This window comes from Achroia grisella, unplaced genomic scaffold (assembly GCF_030625045.1).
Source record: "Achroia grisella isolate CSIRO2021 unplaced genomic scaffold, CSIRO_AGI_Agris_v1 utg544, whole genome shotgun sequence".
Classification (NCBI taxonomy): domain Eukaryota; kingdom Metazoa; phylum Arthropoda; class Insecta; order Lepidoptera; family Pyralidae; genus Achroia; species Achroia grisella.
Window position 1 is genome coordinate 696,301 of NW_026712929.1, and position 22,798 is coordinate 719,098.

General features: G+C 30.4%; 3 protein-coding genes across 11 annotated transcripts in view; 1 reads left to right on the plus strand and 2 right to left on the minus strand.

Annotated features, from left to right (window-relative positions):
- LOC131847902 (protein lap4) overlaps positions 1-7,139 on the minus strand; it is an 83,886-nt gene extending 76,747 nt beyond the window's left edge. For all 9 annotated transcript variants that reach the window (XM_059197599.1, XM_059197600.1, XM_059197601.1 and 6 more), the window contains exons 1-2: positions 6,824-7,139; positions 2,446-2,563 (exon numbers count right to left, since the gene is read on the minus strand). In XM_059197599.1, coding sequence (XP_059053582.1) covers positions 2,446-2,563; positions 6,824-6,982 — 277 coding nt within the window. In that variant the 5' untranslated portion in view covers positions 6,983-7,139. The remainder of the gene's footprint in view (positions 1-2,445; positions 2,564-6,823) is intronic.
- A 463-nt stretch (positions 7,140-7,602) lies between these two features.
- Positions 7,603-13,302, plus strand: LOC131847840 (pyrroline-5-carboxylate reductase 3). Its single transcript, XM_059197508.1, has 5 exons — positions 7,603-7,690; positions 8,087-8,346; positions 9,719-9,940; positions 10,521-10,732; positions 11,560-13,302. Exons 1-5 carry the CDS (start codon positions 7,621-7,623, stop codon positions 11,621-11,623), a joined length of 828 nt encoding a protein of 275 aa, XP_059053491.1. The 5' UTR covers positions 7,603-7,620; the 3' UTR covers positions 11,624-13,302.
- A 1,640-nt stretch (positions 13,303-14,942) lies between these two features.
- Positions 14,943-15,769, minus strand: LOC131847915 (uncharacterized). The gene has a single exon (XM_059197625.1). The coding sequence runs from the start codon at positions 15,718-15,720 to the stop codon at positions 15,268-15,270; it is 453 nt and encodes a 150-aa protein (XP_059053608.1). The 5' UTR covers positions 15,721-15,769; the 3' UTR covers positions 14,943-15,267.
- Positions 15,770-22,798: the final 7,029 nt, after the last annotated feature.

Consider the following 22,798-nt stretch of genomic DNA (forward strand, 5'->3'; position numbering starts at 1 on the left):
TGACGAATTTACATTAAAACTTTCATCCTCTATTTTATTTTACCCCCTTAAGGGTAACATTTTTACAAAATTTCATGGCTTATTCATTTATAGTCAGTCAACAGCCTCAAAAATCAGTTTTAAGCTTCTAGCTTCAAAAATGACGAATTTACATAAAAACTTTCATCCCCTATTTTATTTTACCCCCTTAAGGTTAACATTTTTACAAAATTTCCAGGCTTATTTATTTATAGTCAATCAACAGCCTCAAAAATCAGTTTCTAGCTTCAAAAATGACAAATTTACATAAAAACTTTCATCCCCTATTTTATTTTACCCCTTAAGGGTAAGATTTTATACAAACTTAGTATGTTATATTTATTTATATTTAATCAACAGCCTCAAAAATAAATTTCAATCTTCTAGCTTCAATAATAACGAATTTACATAAAAAAAATATCCCCTAATTTGTTTAACCCCCTTAAGGGTAAAATTTTTAAAACTTTGTAAGTCATATTTATTTATATTTAATTAGCAGCCTCAAAAATAAGTTTCAAGCTTCTACCTTCAAAAATGACGATTCTTCCATACAATCTTTCATCCCCAATTTCAACCCCTTACAACCCTTTTTTCGCATTAAAAAGTAGCCTATGTCCCTTCTCCTGAGAAGGGACATAAGCTACTTCTAGACCCTGGTCTAGACTATCTGTGTACCAAATTTCATGTAAATCGGTTCAGTAGTTTTGGCGTGAAAGCGAGACAGACAGACAGACAGACAGACAGAGTTACTTTCGCATTTATAATATTAGTAAGGATGGCCTATTTATTTATATTTAATCAACAGCCTCAAAAATAAGTTTCAAGCTTCTAGCTTCAAAAATGACGAATTTATATAAAAACTTTCATCCTCTATTTTATTTTACCCCCTTAAGGGTAACATTTTTACAAAATTTCATGGCTTATTTATTTATAGTCAATCAACAGCCTCAAAAATCAGTTTCAAGCTTCTAGCTTCAAAAATGACGAATTTATATAAAAACTTTCATCCCCTATTTTATTTTACCCCTTTAAGGTTAACATTTTTACAAAATTTCCAGGCTTATTTATTTATAGTCAATCAACAGCCTCAAAAATCAGTTTCTAGCTTCAAAAATGACAAATTTACATAAAAACTTTCATCCCCTATTTTATTTTACCCCTTAAGGGTAAGATTTTATACAAACTTAGTATGTTATATTTATTTATATTTAATCAACAGCCTCAAAAATAAGTTTCAATCTTCTAGCTTCAATAATAACGAATTTACATAAAAAAAATATCCCCTAATTTATTTAACCCCCATAAGGGTAAAATTTTTAAAAACTTTGTATGTCATATTTATTTATATTTAATTAGCAGCCTCAAAAATAAGTTTCAAGCTTCTACCTTCAAAAATGACGATTCTTCCATACAATCTTTCATCCCCAATTTCAACCCCTTACAACCCTTTTTTCGCATTAAAAAGTAGCCTATGTCCCTTCTCCTGAGAAGGGACATAGGCTACTTCTAGACCCTGGTCTAGACTATCTGTGTACCAAATTTCATGTAAATCGGTTCAGTAGTTTTGGCGTGAAAGCGAGACAGACAGACAGACAGACGGACAGAGTTACTTTCGCATTTATAATATTAGTAAGGAAGTAAGGATTACTGGAAAATACCTGTAAATTAAGTTTGATGACCTATTTATGAATTGGTTTTTATTTCATTAGTAGTCCAGGTTTTTTAAATTTTTCACTGATGTGTACGTATTATGTTTATCGTAGAAGGAAGTTATTATGCTGAGCTGATGATTGTAACAACATTAGTCGGTCCCGGTTAAGACTTAAGGAACAGAAGCTACTCAGTAACTACCCGTAAATAAATAATACTATGCTTATAACCATCCCGTAAGTGTAAGTAATATGTTAACAAAGTTTTAATGCAATGAGATCATTGGCATGGATACGCATAAAATGCTAACAAATAAACAAATATAGATTACAATATATAAGATAAACAAATAGCTACATAAAGAAACTAGATCGCAAAACACTGATAAGATTTGACTTTAAAAAGTTATGACATCACAATAATTTCAGCAGGTTCTTTATTTATTTATTCTTATTTGTACAATAAAACTGATAGAAAAGGTAATGTATTGTATGTAAGCGCTTATTGTAAATATTATTCATTCTATTTTTAAAGACTCCAAATTTGATTAAGATGACTCTTGCAAATTAGGTAATGATCCAATTACAATCTGCCTACGTGATATGAAAGTGCTCGTGGGCGTGCATGTATTAAGGCTTATGAAATTAAAATTAAATTTAATAAAATCCTTCGATGAACACACGTTAATAACTGACACTGAGTTTCAAAATCTAATATAAATAATTGTATTAAAATCTGTAAACACAATTAGCTTTAATATAAATATATCGTACTCACCATTTCGAGAGACATCTAGCTCGACTAAGTTTTCGAAATTTTGTATATCTGGTGGAAGTTTGTGTATTTCATTATCACTAAGACCTAATCTTCTTAATCGATGTAATCTGAAGAAATTCTGAAACAAACAAAAACATTGGTTACCGAATTGTATACATGTTTAACGTCTCGTAACCTGTTAATAATTCAATAATTACAACTCTTTACCCTTTAGAATATTTGGTTTAGAATGTTGCGTGCATGATGTTCTTTAGGCACTAGTTAACAGATACCAAGAACAATAAAGTTACGTTTTACCCAATGTCTGACAACGCCACAGTTATTATAAGTTTGAATTTGAATTTAAAGGTTTGAAGGTAGGCTAATACGATATCCGTAAACATACTGCATCTGTGATTAATACATTCTGAATTATATTTTCACCTTATGAAAACTGACGCATTTATATTATTTACGAGTATCTCAAACTCGCAAATACTATTATATACGAACAGTTCCCTCAGTTAGGTCTTAGTTCATTTCCTGCAGAAATAGACAATCACCATTGTTAGTAAAAGAGAAGACTGAATAAAATATATCAAGTTTATGTTAATTGACCGAATGAATGAATGGTTTATGTTAAATAACAAATAGGCTAAAATAGAGCCATTAATTGTAAAAAATATCGCAAATTAATAAGAATTAACAAAAATATAGAACGAATATAATTTTTCACACCTATAACTTATTGCTGATTGGCAAAATGATCTAGCAATAACAATAAAAAATACTAGTTTAAAATAATTATACAACGATTAACGGCTCACAATATCCTACATATTGTGAGCCGTTTTATCGGTTACTACTTGTATCTTTCGTATAATAAATACAATATGGATTGCTGAGTTCTCAAAGCATTTTCTTTTATGTAAAGGCAATGTAGCGAACATCTTGTCATATAAAATATTATAAACAACAAAATGGGCTTGGTTTTTTTTGTACCTTACTACGTGTCAATAGTGTCAACAGTTTTGAAATATACTACAGCGTCTTATACACCCATCCTACAGCCATTGCCTAGCAATAATTTCAAATAGGAATGCAGGTACATCTTCAGTAATCGAAACAATCATTAACTTTGAAATTGTTCCTAAAATACATAAACTAGGATACATAGTATTTACGTACTTAATAATTATGAACTAGAAGTGGATACTTAAGAAGGGCAGTTGGGATTGTCTAGCCTACAATGTTTAGTCAGCCCGATACAACTCTGGAGATCGATCCAACATATTAGAGCGTCAAGGGCACCACCTAACAGTAATAATGAATACAGAACTATAATCTCAATCGAAAACCTAGTTTTATACTATGGTATTCTATTTAATCACAATAAAGTGTGAATCGAATAAAGTTATTAACAATAGTTCAATGTATTACAGATTTAAGAAAATACAGGTACTTAAGAAGGTAAAAAAGTTCAAAAACGAACTGTGAAATGCAAAAATAACAGAAATTTCCAAACTTAACAGTATAAAATTAGGTTTTCGTATGAAATTAGCCTCTTGGAGTAATCAACTCAAAACACTATCCAGTATTAGTGTTGGGTGGCACCCTTGAACGACTAATTTGTTGTGAATTTGGAACAAAATTCGATTCCTAATTGTTAGGATATAAGTATATCAACCAATACTGGTCTAGTGATACGAGTGTTGTTACGACGCTCTTCGTTGACTACCGACGCTGGGGACAGACTCAATGCGTACTTACCGTGGGAAGAGATTGTATTACTAACAAGCAGTACCTATAGCTATTCAACACAGACGACAAAACTGTGTATTTGTAGATATTATATTAAATACTAGATGTTACCCGCAACATCGTCCGCGTGGCTTTTAACTTTTGTTTTATGAAAATATTTTTTTATTTAAATAAAAGTTAATGCTTATATCATTAGCTATCTCCTCGAGTGAAAGTTCCTTTAAAATGGACTTAGGCATTTCAGAGATTAGCAAGAACAAACAAACAGACAGATGACAACATTTTTTTAAATACAATTTAGATGTAATTGCTGTATATATTTAGTAATGTATTTAGTAACAAGTGTGAATTTGATACTACAAACGGACACTTCAATTTCTTTTAAATATATTTCTCTATAGATAGAAATACATTTCTACCATTTGTCAGTAATTTATGCAAATAAATAAAAGTGCCGGTTTGTAATATCAAATTAACAGCTTTGCTAACTAAATCCAAAACATAACGTAAACGTAGCGTATTACGAAAAACACGTTTTGATATGACGTCCGTGATATCACTCATTCATTGCGATTCCAGAGGACTAAGATGCCTCGTTTTCGGTCTCGTTTACTGCCTAATCGTATCCTACAATCCAAACATAGCTTACGCCGAAAGCATAGATATTCTGTAACATGCTTTTTTTCGTGCATCAGTGAGACTTTTTAAACCATTTAAAACGTTATTTGATTTTCTTCTTTAATTCCAGGATATGAAAATAACTGAAAAAAGATGCAGTGAATGGTTTCTAAAGTCTATAACCTGCCTGTTTGACATTTAGAACAAAAAGTGGAGTGGGAAGTCATAAGTGTAGGAAGACACAGAAATGAAAATATTAATCTCAAATGTTATAAAAACTAGTAAACTAAAATTAAAAGTAACTACTTAAACGAGCAATTTTTCTATGTTCAAAAGTGAGATATTGAGCATCTATAGAATAGAATAGAATAGAAAATCATTTATTCAAATAAATTTAATTTAAGCTCTTTTGAATTGTCATAACAATTTGTTTTTTATCTACCACTCGTTCGGAAAGCTGTCTCATCACAAGAAGAACAAGCAAGAAACTTGCGTGTATACACAAGTTTATAAAATAATAAAGACATCAGAACGAGACTTTGTGTAGATTTTTATGTAGTAGCTATAAATATGCATAAAATAAAGTAATTATTTGTGTACTTATTGATACTACAATGAATTTCATATTTAAAACAGACTATAAAAACATATAAGTACTTAATTTATTTCATAAATCATCATTCATAGTAGTTTGTCAATTTTGAACAAAGATACCACCATACCATACTGAGGAGAATATATGGATTGAATTAATAATACTCATCACTAAAGTGTCAGAATATCTGCATTATCTGTGAATTTTTAAGTATCATTGATTAATATACAATTATGAATGATTAAGTATATAAAAAAGAATGTTGTAATAAACTAGTATATAATTCATACAACTTTAAATTATCATTTAACCAGTAATTAAGTATTGACTGTAAAAAAGTATTAAGAAACTACAGAACTGAAATGTAAAGTCATAAATTATATATTCAAGTATAATGTTATGGTATAGATGATGGTTTCATTCCATAGATTCATGGTTAAGTTGGCTATAATGACTCTCAGTAATTATTTAAAAATATTGTAAATCAGCAGTTATATGTGACTCTGTTTTGATTCTGGTCAGAGATAGCCTATGTCCATCCACAATGTATTGTACATTGTGGATTCATAGCAAATTTAAATAAACAGGCAGACACACCTATACATTTATAATATTCATATGAATATTATAAATGCTGAATAAATAACAGAATATTAAAAATGTTATATTAAGTTAGTTACTAAATTTTTCTTCTAAATTTACAGATGCAGAATACATACAAACATTTTGAGACGTAGGTACTGATATAATTAAATTGTTTATTTTCCTTACTATAATGTAACATACCTTTTGCTTGTTGCTAATATATCATATACTACAATATTCTAATATGTAACAACGTCATAATAATAATGAATAAATACTGAAGACTGGCTACTATCAATAGTCATCATGATCATCATATTGTTGTTTTATGTTGTAATGATAGAATGGTCAACCCATAGGTTGCAAAATATTCATTTTTCTTAGACTTAATTAAACCAAATAGATATATAATTATTGCTTATCACCTTAACAGATAACTGATATCAGGATATTAAGTTAATGTGTCATCTACAAGTAAATACTTATTTTACTACAATGAAAATATTTTTTAATGTATGCTAAAACAAATGTAAGTAATTATTTAAAAACTTTGTGAAATATTTCTTAAAATGTTACTAAATATATCAAATGTATGTTTGTGAAAAAAAGTTGGCGTCATCAACAAAAAAAAGTGTAATAGACAATATTGTTAATACATTTCTAACTGTACATTAATTATTTCATGTCAATTATATATTATTTCTGAATTACAGAAATTTAATTTAATAAGCGTACCAGCTTTGTTGATACAATATGAATTTGTGTTATTTACAACGAAGTGATAAGGTGAACGCCCACGACTAAATTTCAGTCTCTTTTGTAGGTTACCACAAAACTCACCTTCGGAAGATCCCGTATATGATTGGCATCCAAAAGAAGTTCCTCAAGACTCCTGGAATATCGCAATATGTCTTCAGGCACTGTTGGCAACGAGCAATGCCGCTTGTCTACACATTCCACTTGGCGATTACATTTGAACAAAGGTATACATCGAAACATGTTGGACACTACACTTTAAACAAACTATAATTTGATAGATCACTATTACAATACATATTTGAGCACTTTCGAGTATATAACACTATTTCATTATTGTAAAATGTTATTGATAATTTAAATAATCGAAAGATCGTAACTTACACCTCACCCTAGAAAATAGAAGCCACAAACTGTCAGTGTTACCATAAATAAATTAATTCCTTACTATCCCTAAAAAAAATCAGATTATAGATAGTACAGTATAGTGTATAGGTAAAAATAATGGTAATAGAAACATATTAAATCTTATAATAACATAATGTATTTCAAGATGAGTTACCTACGGGAAACGAATACGAGAAACCAAACACTTGTGTTAGTACACAATAATGTATTTGGCAACCCAACTAAAAACTTAATTATGACTGACGTCGACTTATCTAACTGACAATACTGACATATTAAAGAAACTGACAGGAAATGTCCGCCTCACGCTGCTAAAATTCACAGCACGGGACGGCACAGGTTAAGTTACTTTATGGAATTTCTGGTATCAGAATTCTAAATTTGAATGAATCTGTAAAACTTTACGAACCTTCGCACACAAGTGTGAAAACTCAGACCAGTGAATTTATTCTTCTATTGTACTTTAAGTAAACATGTATAATTTAGGATTTATTGGTGGTGGTAATATGTCCACAGCTATTGCCCGAGGAATCATAACAAACGGTTTGTTCAATATTTTGGTCCAAAAAATTATGTCTCTGTTAAACAATTCAAATGCATGCCTTATGCAATGGCAGGTACTTGCATATGTTCATGTTCTATTCTCAGTTTTAAAGTAGTTTATAAATTTTTATATATATACTCAGAGTATTCTTGGTTGTGTTATCCCTTAATAGGTTATTATCTTATTTTTTGTAACAAATTTATTATTTATTTATTTCCGTGTGGATGAATTGAAAGCATTAAAGAATGAATTATGTTGGGTGTTCTTAAATGCTACCTAACTACCAAGCCATAAATATATATATTTTTAGGAACTCTAACAAACACTTCTATTTTTAGAATCTTCTAAATTTATGCTTTTTTATACACATAATAAAACCGAATATGTTTTAACAGATGCTCACCCAGTTTCCAAAATATGGGTGTCTGGACCCAATTTGACGACTTTGAAACATTGGAGTGAATGGGGTACTAATGTTACTGTACAAAATAGTGACATATTCTATAATTGTGACATTATATTCCTGGGAATAAAGCCGGGCTTGTTATCCACTGCTATAAAAGAGTGTTTGTCTGATTCAACAGCGAGTTTATCTCAAAAAAATGTGCTATTTGTTTCAATGTTAGCTGGAATCACTATTGATCGTTTGCAGCAGGTTTGTTGAAAACAATTTAAAATAATTATTTTATTGCATAATTCTACTAGTAATTTTATTTACTAGTAGAATTATGCAATAAAATAATTATTAATATATAATTATTTTATTGCATATAATTATACTTTATACTTTTCTAATTAATTAAATTGTAAAAATGTATAATTGACTGGTTACAAAGACATAATTTAAAAATTAATCTGACTAAAACAAATATGATGACATTTAATAGACACTCAATTCAAACCGCTACAATGAACATTAACTATTTAGGACATAAAATACTTAACATTGATAATACAAAATTTTTGGGTATTTATATTGACGATAAATTAAAATGGAAGTATCAAATCGAAAAAATTTGTAAAGACTTAAATCGATTTTCATTTGCTCTATACAATCTTTCAAAGGTAGTAAGTATAACTACTCTTCTAAGTGCTTACCATGCGTACGTCTCATCAACTTTGAGATACGGTATAATTTTTTGGGGTAACGCTACGGGTAAGGATTTCGTATTTAAAGCACAAAAAAAATGTGTCAGGGCGATGTGTAATTTAAAAAATACTGATAGTTGTGTTCCATATTTTAAAAAATACAATCTACTTACGGCTCCATCCCTTTACATTTATGAGGTGTCTATTTTTATTAAGACGAACTTTGAACTTTTTAATAACATCAAAGGAATACGTAATAATGATAAATTGTGTAATTTTCCGGCTAAAACTGCTATGTCGTGTAATAGTATTTTAGGAATGGGACCTAGAATATATAATAATCTTCCAAGGGCATTAAAATCTATTGGTAGTATCCATCAATTTAAAACTGCTCTTAGAAATATACTGATTGGTAAAACTTACTACACGGTTGGTGATTTCCTGACTGATACATTGACGTAAAGACAATTGATTAATGACTATCGGTATGATGACGTAGTACAGTAATTTTATTTCATTAAACATTAATTGTACCTACAATTTGAAATTTTGCACACCTCTTACGAGGTTAATGTACGGATCTCAACAACATATTTATAACACCTTATTGTATACCTACATTTGGCAAATAAAGTATTATTATTATTATTATTATTATAAGTATTATAACATAACTAAGAATAGAACTTACAAGTATGTAGTTTAATTGAATTTGAGGTGTGATAGGAGGGTATAAATTATGTTTCATAAAAATCTCTGGTAATTGTGGTCATAGCTTATAACTTTTAATAGTGTTGATATTATTATTACTAACACTATGAGTATGGAACTAATAAATTAGTAGTTAAAAGAGAAATTTGGTACAGCTTGTCAGTATTTGATAGAAGACTACTACAAATATTTAAATACTGATCATCATGTTTATGTTTTCTTTTTAGGAATTGAGCACATTATCCCAGAATGTGAGTGTTGTGCGCATAATGCCCAACACTCCAATGAGTGTTGGTGCTGGGGCTTGTTTATATACACCTGATCAAACTGTTAGTTCACAGCAATGTGAACTACTGGAGAAATTATTAAGTAACTGTGGTATTTGTGAAAAAGTACCAGAATCACTAATCAATCCACTTGGTGCTTTGACAGCATGTGGACCTGCTTTTGTAAGTACATTCTTTTACTTTTTTAAAACCAAGAAATGCAATGTGATTATTGACAACATTTTTGATAACAGAATAAAAATGTAACTAAAGTTCTAAAAACACTAGCCCATCCCTCTCATCTATATTAGTGTATTACTCCTTACATCATGTATTTTTTATGTCTAAGAATAGAAAAGTCTTCAGTCAATATTTTTTTAATTATATAACACTGGCTGACCCACACAACTTTGTATGCATACAAGGGATGGGCTAGTGTTTTTAGAACTTTAGTTACATTTTTATTCTGTTATAAAAAATGTTGTCAAAATGTTGTCACATTTACTTGACATTTATCATTATATTTTGCCCAATTTATATAACATATTTTTAAATTATAACCTATGTATAAGCTATATTACTTTAGTTTCATCAAAATCTTGAGTAGTATTTGCATGAAAGAGTAACAAACATCCATCCATCCATACACATTAACTTTTGCGTTTATAATGTCAGTAAAGTCAATTAACATCAGTGGTGTTCATCATTTCAGGTGCATATTTTTTATTAGATAAAATAAAATACTGTGTTTTCTGTATTTCAGATATATGTTGCAATTGAGGCACTAGCAGATGGAGCTGTAAAGCAAGGTGTACCAAGACAAATAGCCATTCGTTTAGCTGCTCAAATGGTGGCTGGTAGTGGTAAAATGGTAGTTGAATCGGGGAAGCATCCTGGCCTGCTGAAAGATGAAGTATGTTCTCCTGGTGGTTCTACGATATGTGGTGTGACTGCTCTAGAAAATGGAAAATTGAGGTAATACAATCCCAATATTTTATTAATAGATTTAATCTTTTCGTTTGATCTAACAGATTTTTAACAATAAGTTTCCAGTAGATTTCGAAACAATTTTCTTTTTATTACTTAATTATTTTTCAATGTAATTGTAATTGTAATTGTATGTTGGACTTCATTCTCCGCAATTAGCCTCTCATTCGGGCCGTTGTGCGTGTAGAGCCAGACTACTAAAGTAGCCAGCCAAGCTCCTCCCAAAAGCGCAGAAGACTCCTGGTGTCTTCGCAGGCTTCACGGAGCGACCTCACCGTTCCGAGGATTTGTTTTCGTTGTTGGGCCACTGCCGTGCACTCCAGGATTACGTGAACCGCCGTTTCTTCAGCTTCAAAGCAGCCCCGACAAAGGGGGCTGTCTGTAGCATCAATTTTGTATAAGTGTTTGTTTAGGGAACAATGGCCCGTTATTGTCCCTATCATTATTTTGAGGTTATGTCTATCTAGATTAAGTAGACGTGTTGTTAACCGATGGTTCGTTTTTGGAATTGCCACTTTAGATTGTTTGTTTTTCAATGTAATGTGGTCATGTTTTAAATTTTTTAATCCTTTATTACATGTGGAGATATTACGATATTGGCATTAATATTACCTAATGCATGATGTCAATATGAAAAAAAAAACAATACCGCCACAAGTATTATACTATGAAATTATTCCTTTTAACCATCCCCCACTTGTACTCTTCAAATGTATATTATAGCTGGTATGACAATCACTAGGTTGTAATTAATATGAAATTTGTCTACTTATAATAGGTATATAATGTAATACTATCTTACAATTCTTTTTCAGGGCCACATTAATTAGTGCAATTGAAGCAGCAACAGTTAGAACAAAAGAAATTGGAAAGAATTAACAACGATAACTAAATTAGCAACCAATTTTCTATATGTAGCCTTGCTAAGTAGTCATAATTTTGTTGTTATATAATATATATGCCTGAAGTAGTTTGTAATATTTTTTGTTCATAAGAAAGTGATTTCAATATAACTTATTTAAGTATCTATATATATTAGTAATATATGTGTGTCAGAATAATATAGGAAATAATATATTTATTTACTCCATGTGGAGGTTAAACCACTATTTAAAAATTCTAACTTTGCTATACAAGTAAAACATAATGCTTAAAAGCACTTGAATATTTTATGTTACGCTAAAAAAACTCGTAATATATATTGGTAAATATATGTAGACATATTTACTTTTACGTATTGTAAAGTCCTGAACTGTTATAAAAAAGATGTGGCCAGTAATTTCATAAAATTAAATATACTTAGTATAACTATATAACAACAGACAGTATTACTAAAACTAAAAACATGACCATACCTGTGGATATTGAATGAAGGAAAATTAGTATTACAACAGTATTACTGTAATAATAAAATGGAAATTGTTAATTTTTTTCTATGTGATAATGCAGTAAGAATATAAAATACACTACATTTTATGCCATATCTAAGTTACTTGCTAGGCTAACTATTTGTGATATCTATGAATCTGTTTTTTTTATGTTAATTCAAAGCTATACTGAACATTTACTGTAATTCTTTATAAATTTGTATTTCTAGAAATGTTAAGAAAATATTAAAAATATTATTTAATTCTGTGTGATTGGAATCAATGATTTTGATATTTTTTTAACATGATTCTAGTCAATTGATAAGTATTTAATATAATCTAACTAAATTTTAATTGTGATAATTGTGAATCTCTTTTTATTGCTGTCTCTCTTTTGCAATGTACAGATATTAACCAAACAAGTTGTACCCATATTTTACTTTTATATATACTCAAGAAGTGTATTTGTCGCATATTTTAACTTTGGGTCTAAGTATTTATTCAAATGTTAATAAGAGTATTTTAGGTAATAATATGAAAAAGTATTTACAAGTATAGATGTTAGTGCTTAACTTTCAAGTAAATAAATATTGTTAAATTCATGAGCAAATATTATTATTTTATTTATATAAAAATATAGAACTCCTTATTTACTTATATATTTTTATTTGAAAAAAGTATTATGAAGAGCAATGTGTATTATATAATATTTGCGCCGTATAACTTCTACTCACTTATAAATAATATATGAAATACTGAAAATATATGATTGTTAACTGTTAATTAATAACTAGTAATCAGTTAAGTGAGAATGAAAGTTAGACGAAGAGAGAAGTTAGAGTATTGTATTAAATCGAGTCCGTTTATGATGCTGTAATGTTTACGTAACGAAAATTTTACTTTATATTGATAAACCATATATACTATACATATATCACCATAAATATATATGGTAATCACTATGTAAACCAATTACCTAAACAAAATTGTCACTTTAGCCCGTAACAGAGTGAGCAACTGAAATTTTATTTCTGATTGATGAAGTGTCACGTGCACTACTTAGTAGTACACATGATTCTTTATGACGGCATAGGAGCACTAAATAACTGACAGTTTCAAGATAATCAGGATTTTACTGTTTAGTTTTGGGATGTTTATATGTTGTCGCAGTAAAAAGTTTCTTTGAATAGCTACCTAGTAATCAACAAAACCGTGTTTTACTGTTTTATTCTTTTTAGGTAGCTATTCAAAGAAACTTTTTGATAAGTAAGGAACAATTTCCTTACTTATCTACGTGTGATATTTTGAGTAATACCTACTACCTTTTTGTAATTTTAATATGTTATTTAATGCTTATAAATATATGAGGTAGGTTGCTTTTTATTGTTATAAATAATTCATAATACTTCACATTTTAGGTGTCTTGAATAAGTTTGGTAGTGTGTTAATTTACACTTCTGACCCAAGCGCTAAAAATTTTTACTTGTAAATTGTTTTAGTCCACGAGTAACAGTACGTACAAGTTTTAGCACATGCCAACTCGGCAGTGACGTTGACGACAAGCACCAAGTACCAATTTTTATATAATGAATAAGGTCTCTCACACATTTAATGTTAATATGGCATACAATGTAAATAAAATTGGTACTCCTAAAACAAATGTCTTCAATTTATCAAGCTTACTTGCTACTTAACCGACTTATATTATAGCAACAATATATTTCAATTAAAAAAGCACATATCATAGAAAATAATTATCGGAGAAACTGTACGTACCAACTAGGCGAATTAAGAAAATGTTATATTTTGCTGAAAATAAAATAAACCTAAAAGTCGACTTACTTTTTTATTTAACTAGACTTGTGGAATCTGCTTAAAAATAGAAATATCTTCAAGTCTATTCCGTGGTGCTGTCATGTATATCTCTTATAAAGGTATAGAATCTAAATTAAATTATATGTAGGTATCGAATATGAATAAAAAATGCAACTAATGGGATGATGTTATGTTTCTGATGATGTTATGTTATGTTGATGAGATCAATTTGAGCGTATCTGATAATGTAGCTACTGTAATCAGAATTGTTGGCAATCGATAAAATCACACTCACTTTTATTTAGGTCTATAGTAGGTAATCTTAAATCATTAGAGATAATTTTAAATTAATAAAGATATTGTTTTGCGTTGCTAGTAGTGAATTAAGTTCTCAATATGCAGTAAATACATCTACTACTCTCACATAACTTTCTTTTTTTCATTGAAGGAAATAATTATCTATATTTTGCAAAAATATAACCCATCTATGTCCTCTAAAGGGCTGAAGTTAAAAAAATACTACATAAGCTTTTAGATTAATAGGGTTATTTATATTTTTACTTTTGGCAGGCATTAAGGTGACCAACCTTAATACCTTCATTTGCGAAAATTGTAATAAAGCATACCTATCTGTTTATTAGATAAAATTACTGGATTATTAGATAAATAATAATAATAATCTCAGAACAATTCGCACAGCGCCATCTCGACCCAAGTTAAGTTAGCTAAAGCTTGTGTTATGGGTACTAGATAACTGATACAAATACATAGATATTTTTGTAAACACATACATATTATCACCTACATAGAAAACACCCAAACAAATACAAACAATCATACTCATGAATACAAATGTTTGTGCCGTGATAGGAATCGAACCCGCGACCATCGGATGTAAAGCATTGTACTAAATAGCTAGACCACCGTCGGTCGTCAATTAAATATTTATATATTTAGATTGTCAGTGGGATATAACAAGAAATAAAATACTAATAACTTAGTTTTCTGGTCTTCTGTTATTTGTTTTAATAATCTCAAATTGTACCAATTTTACAATTTATTTTAAAGTGACACATCTAAAACTCTTCATCTGATGTTACAATCTCTCACATGATTTCCTATTTTCGTTGGTATTTTCGTAGTTATGTAACGGATCCATATTTGTTATAATATTGATATCTTTATATCAAATATCGTATTGTATCATTCCTCTAGGTTGGCTATTTCAAATACCTACCAGCGAGTAGTACGACTGATGATTGTTTTCGATCCAGAGTCCCGCTGCTCATAACAAAAATCACTACTACAAAACATGCAAACCATTTAGTTAAGTGGATGTTTCTAATCATTTTCCTCTGTGATACAGTATATTTTTCTGGTTGTTTGAGCAGGCGTATAAGGATGATACGGATGCATACAAGGTGTTCTTTTTGTAAAAATGAATAGAGACACTCGCCGCGCTAAACTAACATCAATATCCAAATCAATGCTTTTATATCTAGGTACGTCCATTATAGGAGCCTGCTCTTCTTCTTCATCATCGTCTGTGGTTTTAAAACAATTTATTTTGTCCATGCTGTTCCGAAATTTTCCTAAGTTTGGCCTCAGCTTTGTTTGAAAACTCGGCAGTCGTCGCAGCAACGAATTTTTTCTTTTCTTTTCATCGTGTATGTTTACTTTCTCTTTGGGCTCGCATTCACTGCTTGTTATCTGTGTGTCCTCAATTTTTACTTCTTTTACGTATTCTTTAGTTGTTTCAGCCAAAGCAACCAGTGGATATTCCTCAAAACTCATCACGCAATACTTCGATTTTTATTCATGTTATATTGCTTGGTTAGTTGACTATCGTGGAATGAGCTCTTGGCATTGATTGAGCATGACGCACCTACCTATCTCCAAGATAAGATGTAGATTATACAGATTAGCTTTATATATAAATATATATTTATATCATAAGTATATTACACATAAACAATAGTCGTATAATGCGTACAAGCTGTTTCTTTTATACAACTTACCAATTTTTTTGTAAGAGTTCATGTATTATGATTTTATTCCTCGTACATGTTTTTCAAATAGCGGGTTAAAGAACTTATTAAGTTTCTCGTTATTATGAGTCCCATATTACACCTTATGTCCCGTTTTCAATAAGAATCTTACTTTTTTATTTCTATATTTCTAAATCCCGCTTCGCCGGACATAAAATCTAGGAACACTGGTACATGGCAACCTTGTGTGCAGTCGTCGAGGTCTTTATCTAGACTTCCGTGACTGCCAATTGGTCACATAAAATGAATATAATAAGCTTTCCAACAGATTTAAAAAAGAGGAGTTTCTGTAGTCTACTTATTTTTGTGCATGTGAATACACACGGATCCCATAGTACCTATTAGGATTGTAAGTAGTGAATTTATTTTTTATTGAAAATAAAATTGTACACGCTTAACCTTAACTTCAATATGAGGACCGAGAATATGTGAATAAAAATATATTGTTTACCTAACTGGTTTCAACTAACAGCTCATTCGTATTCATGAATATATATTTTTTATATTATTGAAATTGAAAGCAAGAACTACAATACAATCTTGACCATTGCATGTTCAAGCAAGTGGCCTTATTTTTTCCTTGCATTTGTCGTGTTTGTGCTACGCCTGACTCAACAAGGTTAGTTGAATGCGCTCTTGTTTTCCACAGTGACGTAGCTTACTAATTGCTTGTCTCGTTCTCTCGTGCCAAACTGTATGAAAGAAAAGCATCGAAACTTGGTATTATGCGCAGGCGTCGCAGTGTCGCGTCATCGCAGTTTTCCCAACCACTCCAACCAGTATGCGAGGCCCAACCAAGCAATCGTACTTGACTCATTCATAGTGTAATTTGTGTGTTTACAACGCGTATTTTCAGTATTCGCGTTCACTGTTAATCAACTAAATGTCTATTTGACACGGTTCAAACAAGGTCAGTTGGTTTAATTTGTTTATTGGGTATTGTAAATATTTATTATTATGGTATATGGTGTTATTTAACAAAATAATAATGGTCGTCCACTAACCATATATCTACCTAGATAACATTGCAGATAAGTTAAACAATATTTGGTAAGAGACTGAATGGTCATGTGATATTACTTTTGAGGCGCGTTTCATTTTATCGATCTACCTACACGGTCGTAATGTGTATTGTGTAGATAAATTACTATCTACTATAGAATTCAGGATTAGTAATACCTATTCTTTGAATTCTTTTCATTTTACATACTCTCTAGCTAACACTGTATTTCGTTTGTGTCAGTTTCATCAGTTGCAAAATGTAATATAGAAATTTTAAAAAAAAGTGCATGTTTTTAAAAATTGTCTTGATATGCACGTAAGTAGGTAGGTATTTAAAATATTTGGTTCAAGATAATAAAAGTGTTAGTACAAAAGTACTTAGGCACTCATACATTTGGACAGAAACAGAATCCGATTAACAAATGTAATTTTTTAGAGAGTGGGAAAGAAAAATATCTTCTGTTTCAATTTAAATTTCTGACTTACTCTCTGATGAAACAAACAACGATATCAAAACCAAAAATTAATCCGAGAGAGGGCGCTAGACTCTGTCACGTTCAATTCTGTACCCAAATGTAGACATATATAGTATTGTCCGTTCACAATGTCATCGATAATTGACAATACCTTGGATTAGCCCATTCAGAATAATAGTCATGACCGTAAGTTTCTTAGTAGGAAAGGGAGTGTCATAATTAGCATTATTTCGTAAGCCTATCTACTCTTGGGTAGGCTACATATCTTCCACTTTGCCGGATTAAACGGTAAGACCATTTGAAATCCACGTCCTTCAGTTGTTTCCGTTGTTTAACCTGTTGTCCGATGAATGATATTTAATGACGGATTGTCACTTTTGAAATATTATGAGGATATTCCCGACAGTATTGAAAAAATGACAACCGGTCCTAATAGATCACCTTGTTCCTGTCCTTTCTTATCATGTCCTAAAACACCTTTTTTTTTTATGAGGATATGTCCTAAAACACCTAATGTTTATGCTAATGCGCTTCGCTCGTTTTACTTACAATTCTAATTGTGCATTTAAATATGTTGTTACATTTCACACAATAGAAACATTTCAATTTATGAATATTGGTACATAATGTTTGTATTGGCCTGGCTAATTTACAATGTATATTACATAAGTACGTATTTATAAAAACAATGTATTGTTCATAATTTGTCTAATATCTATCTGTTGAAAAATCTGTGTATGTAATAAAATCTAGGGACTATACGCTCCAATGCGACGAAATATTAGTTAGTTATAATCATCAGTTAAACTAGTTAAGTTTGGGACGTTCTATAACAATAAGTTCGAATAGGTTATGTTATAAGAATTTATTACATTTTTCATTAGCTTAACGATCTCATGAGATCATACCCAATCAACCTGTCATACGTAGACACAGAACTATACTGCGTTAAAAAGTAGTTTTAAATGTATATTAAATTGTCATTAAATTAATGTATATGGCAATTTTGAATTACCAATCCACTTTATCAACAGAAAATTTACTGATGTACATATACTGATAGACATAGATATACATATATCAAATCTGTACACAAATAATACAAAAAACTTGACGTTCATTAGCGTCTAAAATATCCTACGTAGAAATGTTTTTAATTTGATTTGATTTGGGACACAGTACTCAACTTATAGTTGTTGTGTATTAAGACTCCAAGTAAAGCAGAAAGTAGAGTAGGCCTTGTTCAAATTCAAAAGAATCCACTCATATTTTATCAGTCATGGTTATAGATATATCTAAAAACCATTGATAACAGGTTACTTTCCTCAAAATCTAACTCCCCATAGAGCAGAATTGTGGTCACTAGTTATTTATTAGAAGTGGTAGTGACAACTGTCCCTACTCTTATGGAAAGCAACTGTCTATAGCTAACAACTACATGAATATCAGTGTTTTAAACGTTTTCACGGTTGTTTACAATTTTACACGTTATATAAACGGGATATTTACCTACGTAATATTAGTAAATATCCCGTTTATACATGGTGTACGCTATGAATGTGTACTGTCTAGCCTCTGTCATGTGTTGGTAGTACTGCAAACATAGTGTCAGGAAGTATGATAATATAATTCTACTTGTATAAGATAATATTGTAAATAAAAATATCTACCGACGATTACTTTGGTACAGTAATAAACACACAAGGTTTATTTTTAATTGCATCAGTCGGATCTCTAGTTACTGTGTTTAATAATGCTATTCAAATTTAAAAAAGCATAGCGATATCAGATTTTAGATCAGGTCAATTTAAAAAAAATATATCCATCTCCTGGGTACGCCCATGATAATGAATAATTTAGTTGTGAAGATCATGTGAAGTTAAAAGTAGGACCAAGTTAACTTGTAGATCAACCAAATAAATTGTATTTTAGAAATAACAAGTTTAGAAAAGAACTTCTTATTTCGTCAATTAAATATAATATAAATATATAAATAAAATAGGTTTTTAATCGAGTACTTAACATTTGGGAAATTTATATTTTTTTATAATACTTATCATTTTGAAAAACAGACATTTACCATGAATTGACATAAGCAGGTACATAAATGATTGCTCAAATTAATGTACTTACACGTACTTCATACCAACGTCTCTTTTCTGGTGGTACTAGGTATATGATATACCATTTCTATGCCCCTCCGATCGAACCCCCGTCCATTTCAAACGGGGATTGAAATTACGACGAACCTGAGCTGAGGTTCGAACTCATAGCGGTACCCTCAAACTATAGTCGTATCAGTCAAGCGGGAGTTGGTCTTCAGCTGCATAAGTCCTTCCGCTGGTGTGAAGTATCAACTGCACTCGCATCATATTGTCCAGTGATGTTGTATCTAAAGGCCATGTGTCCGAAAAAATAATTCTATGATTCATATGACTATGAAAATGAGCCGTTGATAAGCTTTGAATGTAAATTTATCTAATAAGTACGTATATCCGTAAATAGTTACATCAATAAACGTAACGTCATTTAAATTTGTTTACAATATTTCTGTAAGTACCTACCTATATTCGGAAAATTGCTAGCATAGTGATTAACAATGACTACCCAATTCTTATTTAACGGCATGTATATCCTTACAAATATTAAGTTACATACGTGACTAATAAATGATTTTATCGTTTTATCAATAGATAATTTCTCGACGGTGTATGATAAATTTGCTGTAGTGATAACATTCCGCCATTTTGATTTTGTGAAAAAGCGATTCTAGTATTTATTTAATTGTGGTTAAAACGCAAAAGAGCATGATTGGTAAATCCATATCTATTGTTTAAATTAGTTGCTTACTTCAACAATTTTGTTCATTTTAGAAAAGATATAACGCGAATATGGGCATATGCTTCTCATTTGACTGCGGGGAATGTGACGTGTGTTGCAATCCTTGTTGTATGGCATTGAGTGCCTGCTGTCTTATACCTTGCCTCTGCCCGAACGCTTGCGGACAGCAACAGCAACCACCACAGACGGTCGTGGTTCACCATCCACCGGTGATAGTTGAGCAACCACCCCCACCACCCGGATATCCGTACGGGCCCCCACCGCCCGGTGGTTATCCAGGTTATCCGCATCCAGAATACGCGCCTCAACCGGGATACCCGCCTCATCAAGGTTATCCTCAACCTATGTATAGATGAAAGGTGTAGATTAATTAAGGTAAGTGTATATTTTTTATTACTTCTGTGTAATTTATTGTTGGTTGTGGACGACCATTATAAGTTTAATTTATCATTTTATGCTTTCAGTTTAATTAGTGCCTATGAAATTGTCAAGTACCTACCTTATAATATACCTACCTTATTCTAAAATACAATTAAGTTACTACGAAAAAATAATATGTGGCCAAATATCGAAAACATAGTAAAAAATATCTGCTTATATCATAAAAAATCCTATAGTTTAACTAATATCAAACTATATATATACATATTATATATAATTGTAATCCATTCTACATAGACATTACATGTGCCATTATAATTTAGTTACGACGATCTCAAACGAAAGGGATAATGATGATAATGACCTATCAATCCCTTATAGAAAGGTTTACTATATAATAAAATAGACAATAATTTATAACTAAATAGCACTTGTTCAAAATTTCATGTCAGTACACAATATTCTAAGAAAGGATATACATATTATAGTATGGGTACAGATGAAACTAAATTGTCTTATTCATAACATCTCTCTTTAGCAATTCTGACATGTCTCGTATAAATCTGCAAGCATCACTAGAAATCAGTTCTTCGAAATATTCTAATGCTATTGTAGTATTATACCACATATAACATAATATTATTGTACGTACGTAATGTACGTCCGGCCTTTCCTTTTCGGCGCTATGGAAGTCGGTTTTATTTTTAGTAAATAAGTAATATTTTTTTAAAGCTAGGATGTGCTTAATACCGTATGAGTACCTATTCTTATTTTTAAAATTCATCCAGCCACACATCCAAATCGATTCACAAACCGAATGTATATTAATAGGTTGTGGTCACACAAATAGGGCGTGTATTTTTGGTCCCAAATTTTACACACAATCTTATAACCACAAAATAATATCGCGTTACAGTAGGTAGTATTAACGTGACCCATATCTAATAACGAGTAACATACTTCTATAAAACTGTACCCCTTTATCTCATAAAATAGGGAGTGGTAGTGAACTCATACCCACATAACCTAAAATCGTTAATGAGTCATTGTATATTCAATTTACGTTAATTTCAGAAAATACAATAAACAAGAGATGACAAGAACTCTAAATAATAAATCATCCCTCTCATTCTCTGCTTTTTCTAAATTAAACCCTGCAACGAACAATTTTACTACGATTTTCACTATCTTTTCAAAAATGTCTTACAGACATTTGTATGTGCATAATATATGCATATAGTTACACTACCCCCGTCATATTCACTGTACTCTCCTGGAAAGCCGAGAGAGATCGTTAATTATTATGTACTAGTGAATGTTGTATGTATTTTAATTTTTCAACGCTCAAAAATATTATTAATAGTAAAAAAGTCAAGTTCACTATCCCCTAATACCTACTACTACCCCTATTACTATATCTAAAATAACCAAGCAAAGACACGATGACTATATTACAATAAAAATTAAGCCGGCGTTACGGCTCTTTTGATGAGTTCCTTTGAAAAATACTATTTCTTTATTCTTGCCTCTATTAAGAAGAGTTTAGAGTTGAATAACTTATAGAGTTTCCGGTTTTACCTTGTATGAATCAATACAATACACAGTGGACTATTTGACTAATCAGGAAAACATATTATACTGCTTACTCAGCTAAACGATATTACATAAACTTAGTATGCCTACTTCATTTTTACGTGTATAACAGTCAATTTGATTTTTGTAAAGATCACTGGTCTGAAGAAGTCTAAAACTATTTTTGAAAAAAAATAGACGAGCTTTAAGTTTTTATTTTGAATGTTTATAGAGAAAGTATAACTTACTTCACCTAACAGTAATTTCTTATATTACTTAGTAACTTTGTGTATTCTGTCTAGTGAATAAGATATTATTTAAAAGCAATATATTATTAATATTAATAAATATACGAAATTACGGTAATTAGGTGAAGTAAATTATACCTTCTCTGTATATGTCATCGCCGATTAAATTTTGATAGAGTAGCTAGATCACCTAAGAGAATATATTTAAAAAAATATTAATCTATACATTTACATTATATTTTAAGTATTCAATAGTACCTCAAAATATTTATGCCCATTTCTGCTGTAGATACCCACGATGTTG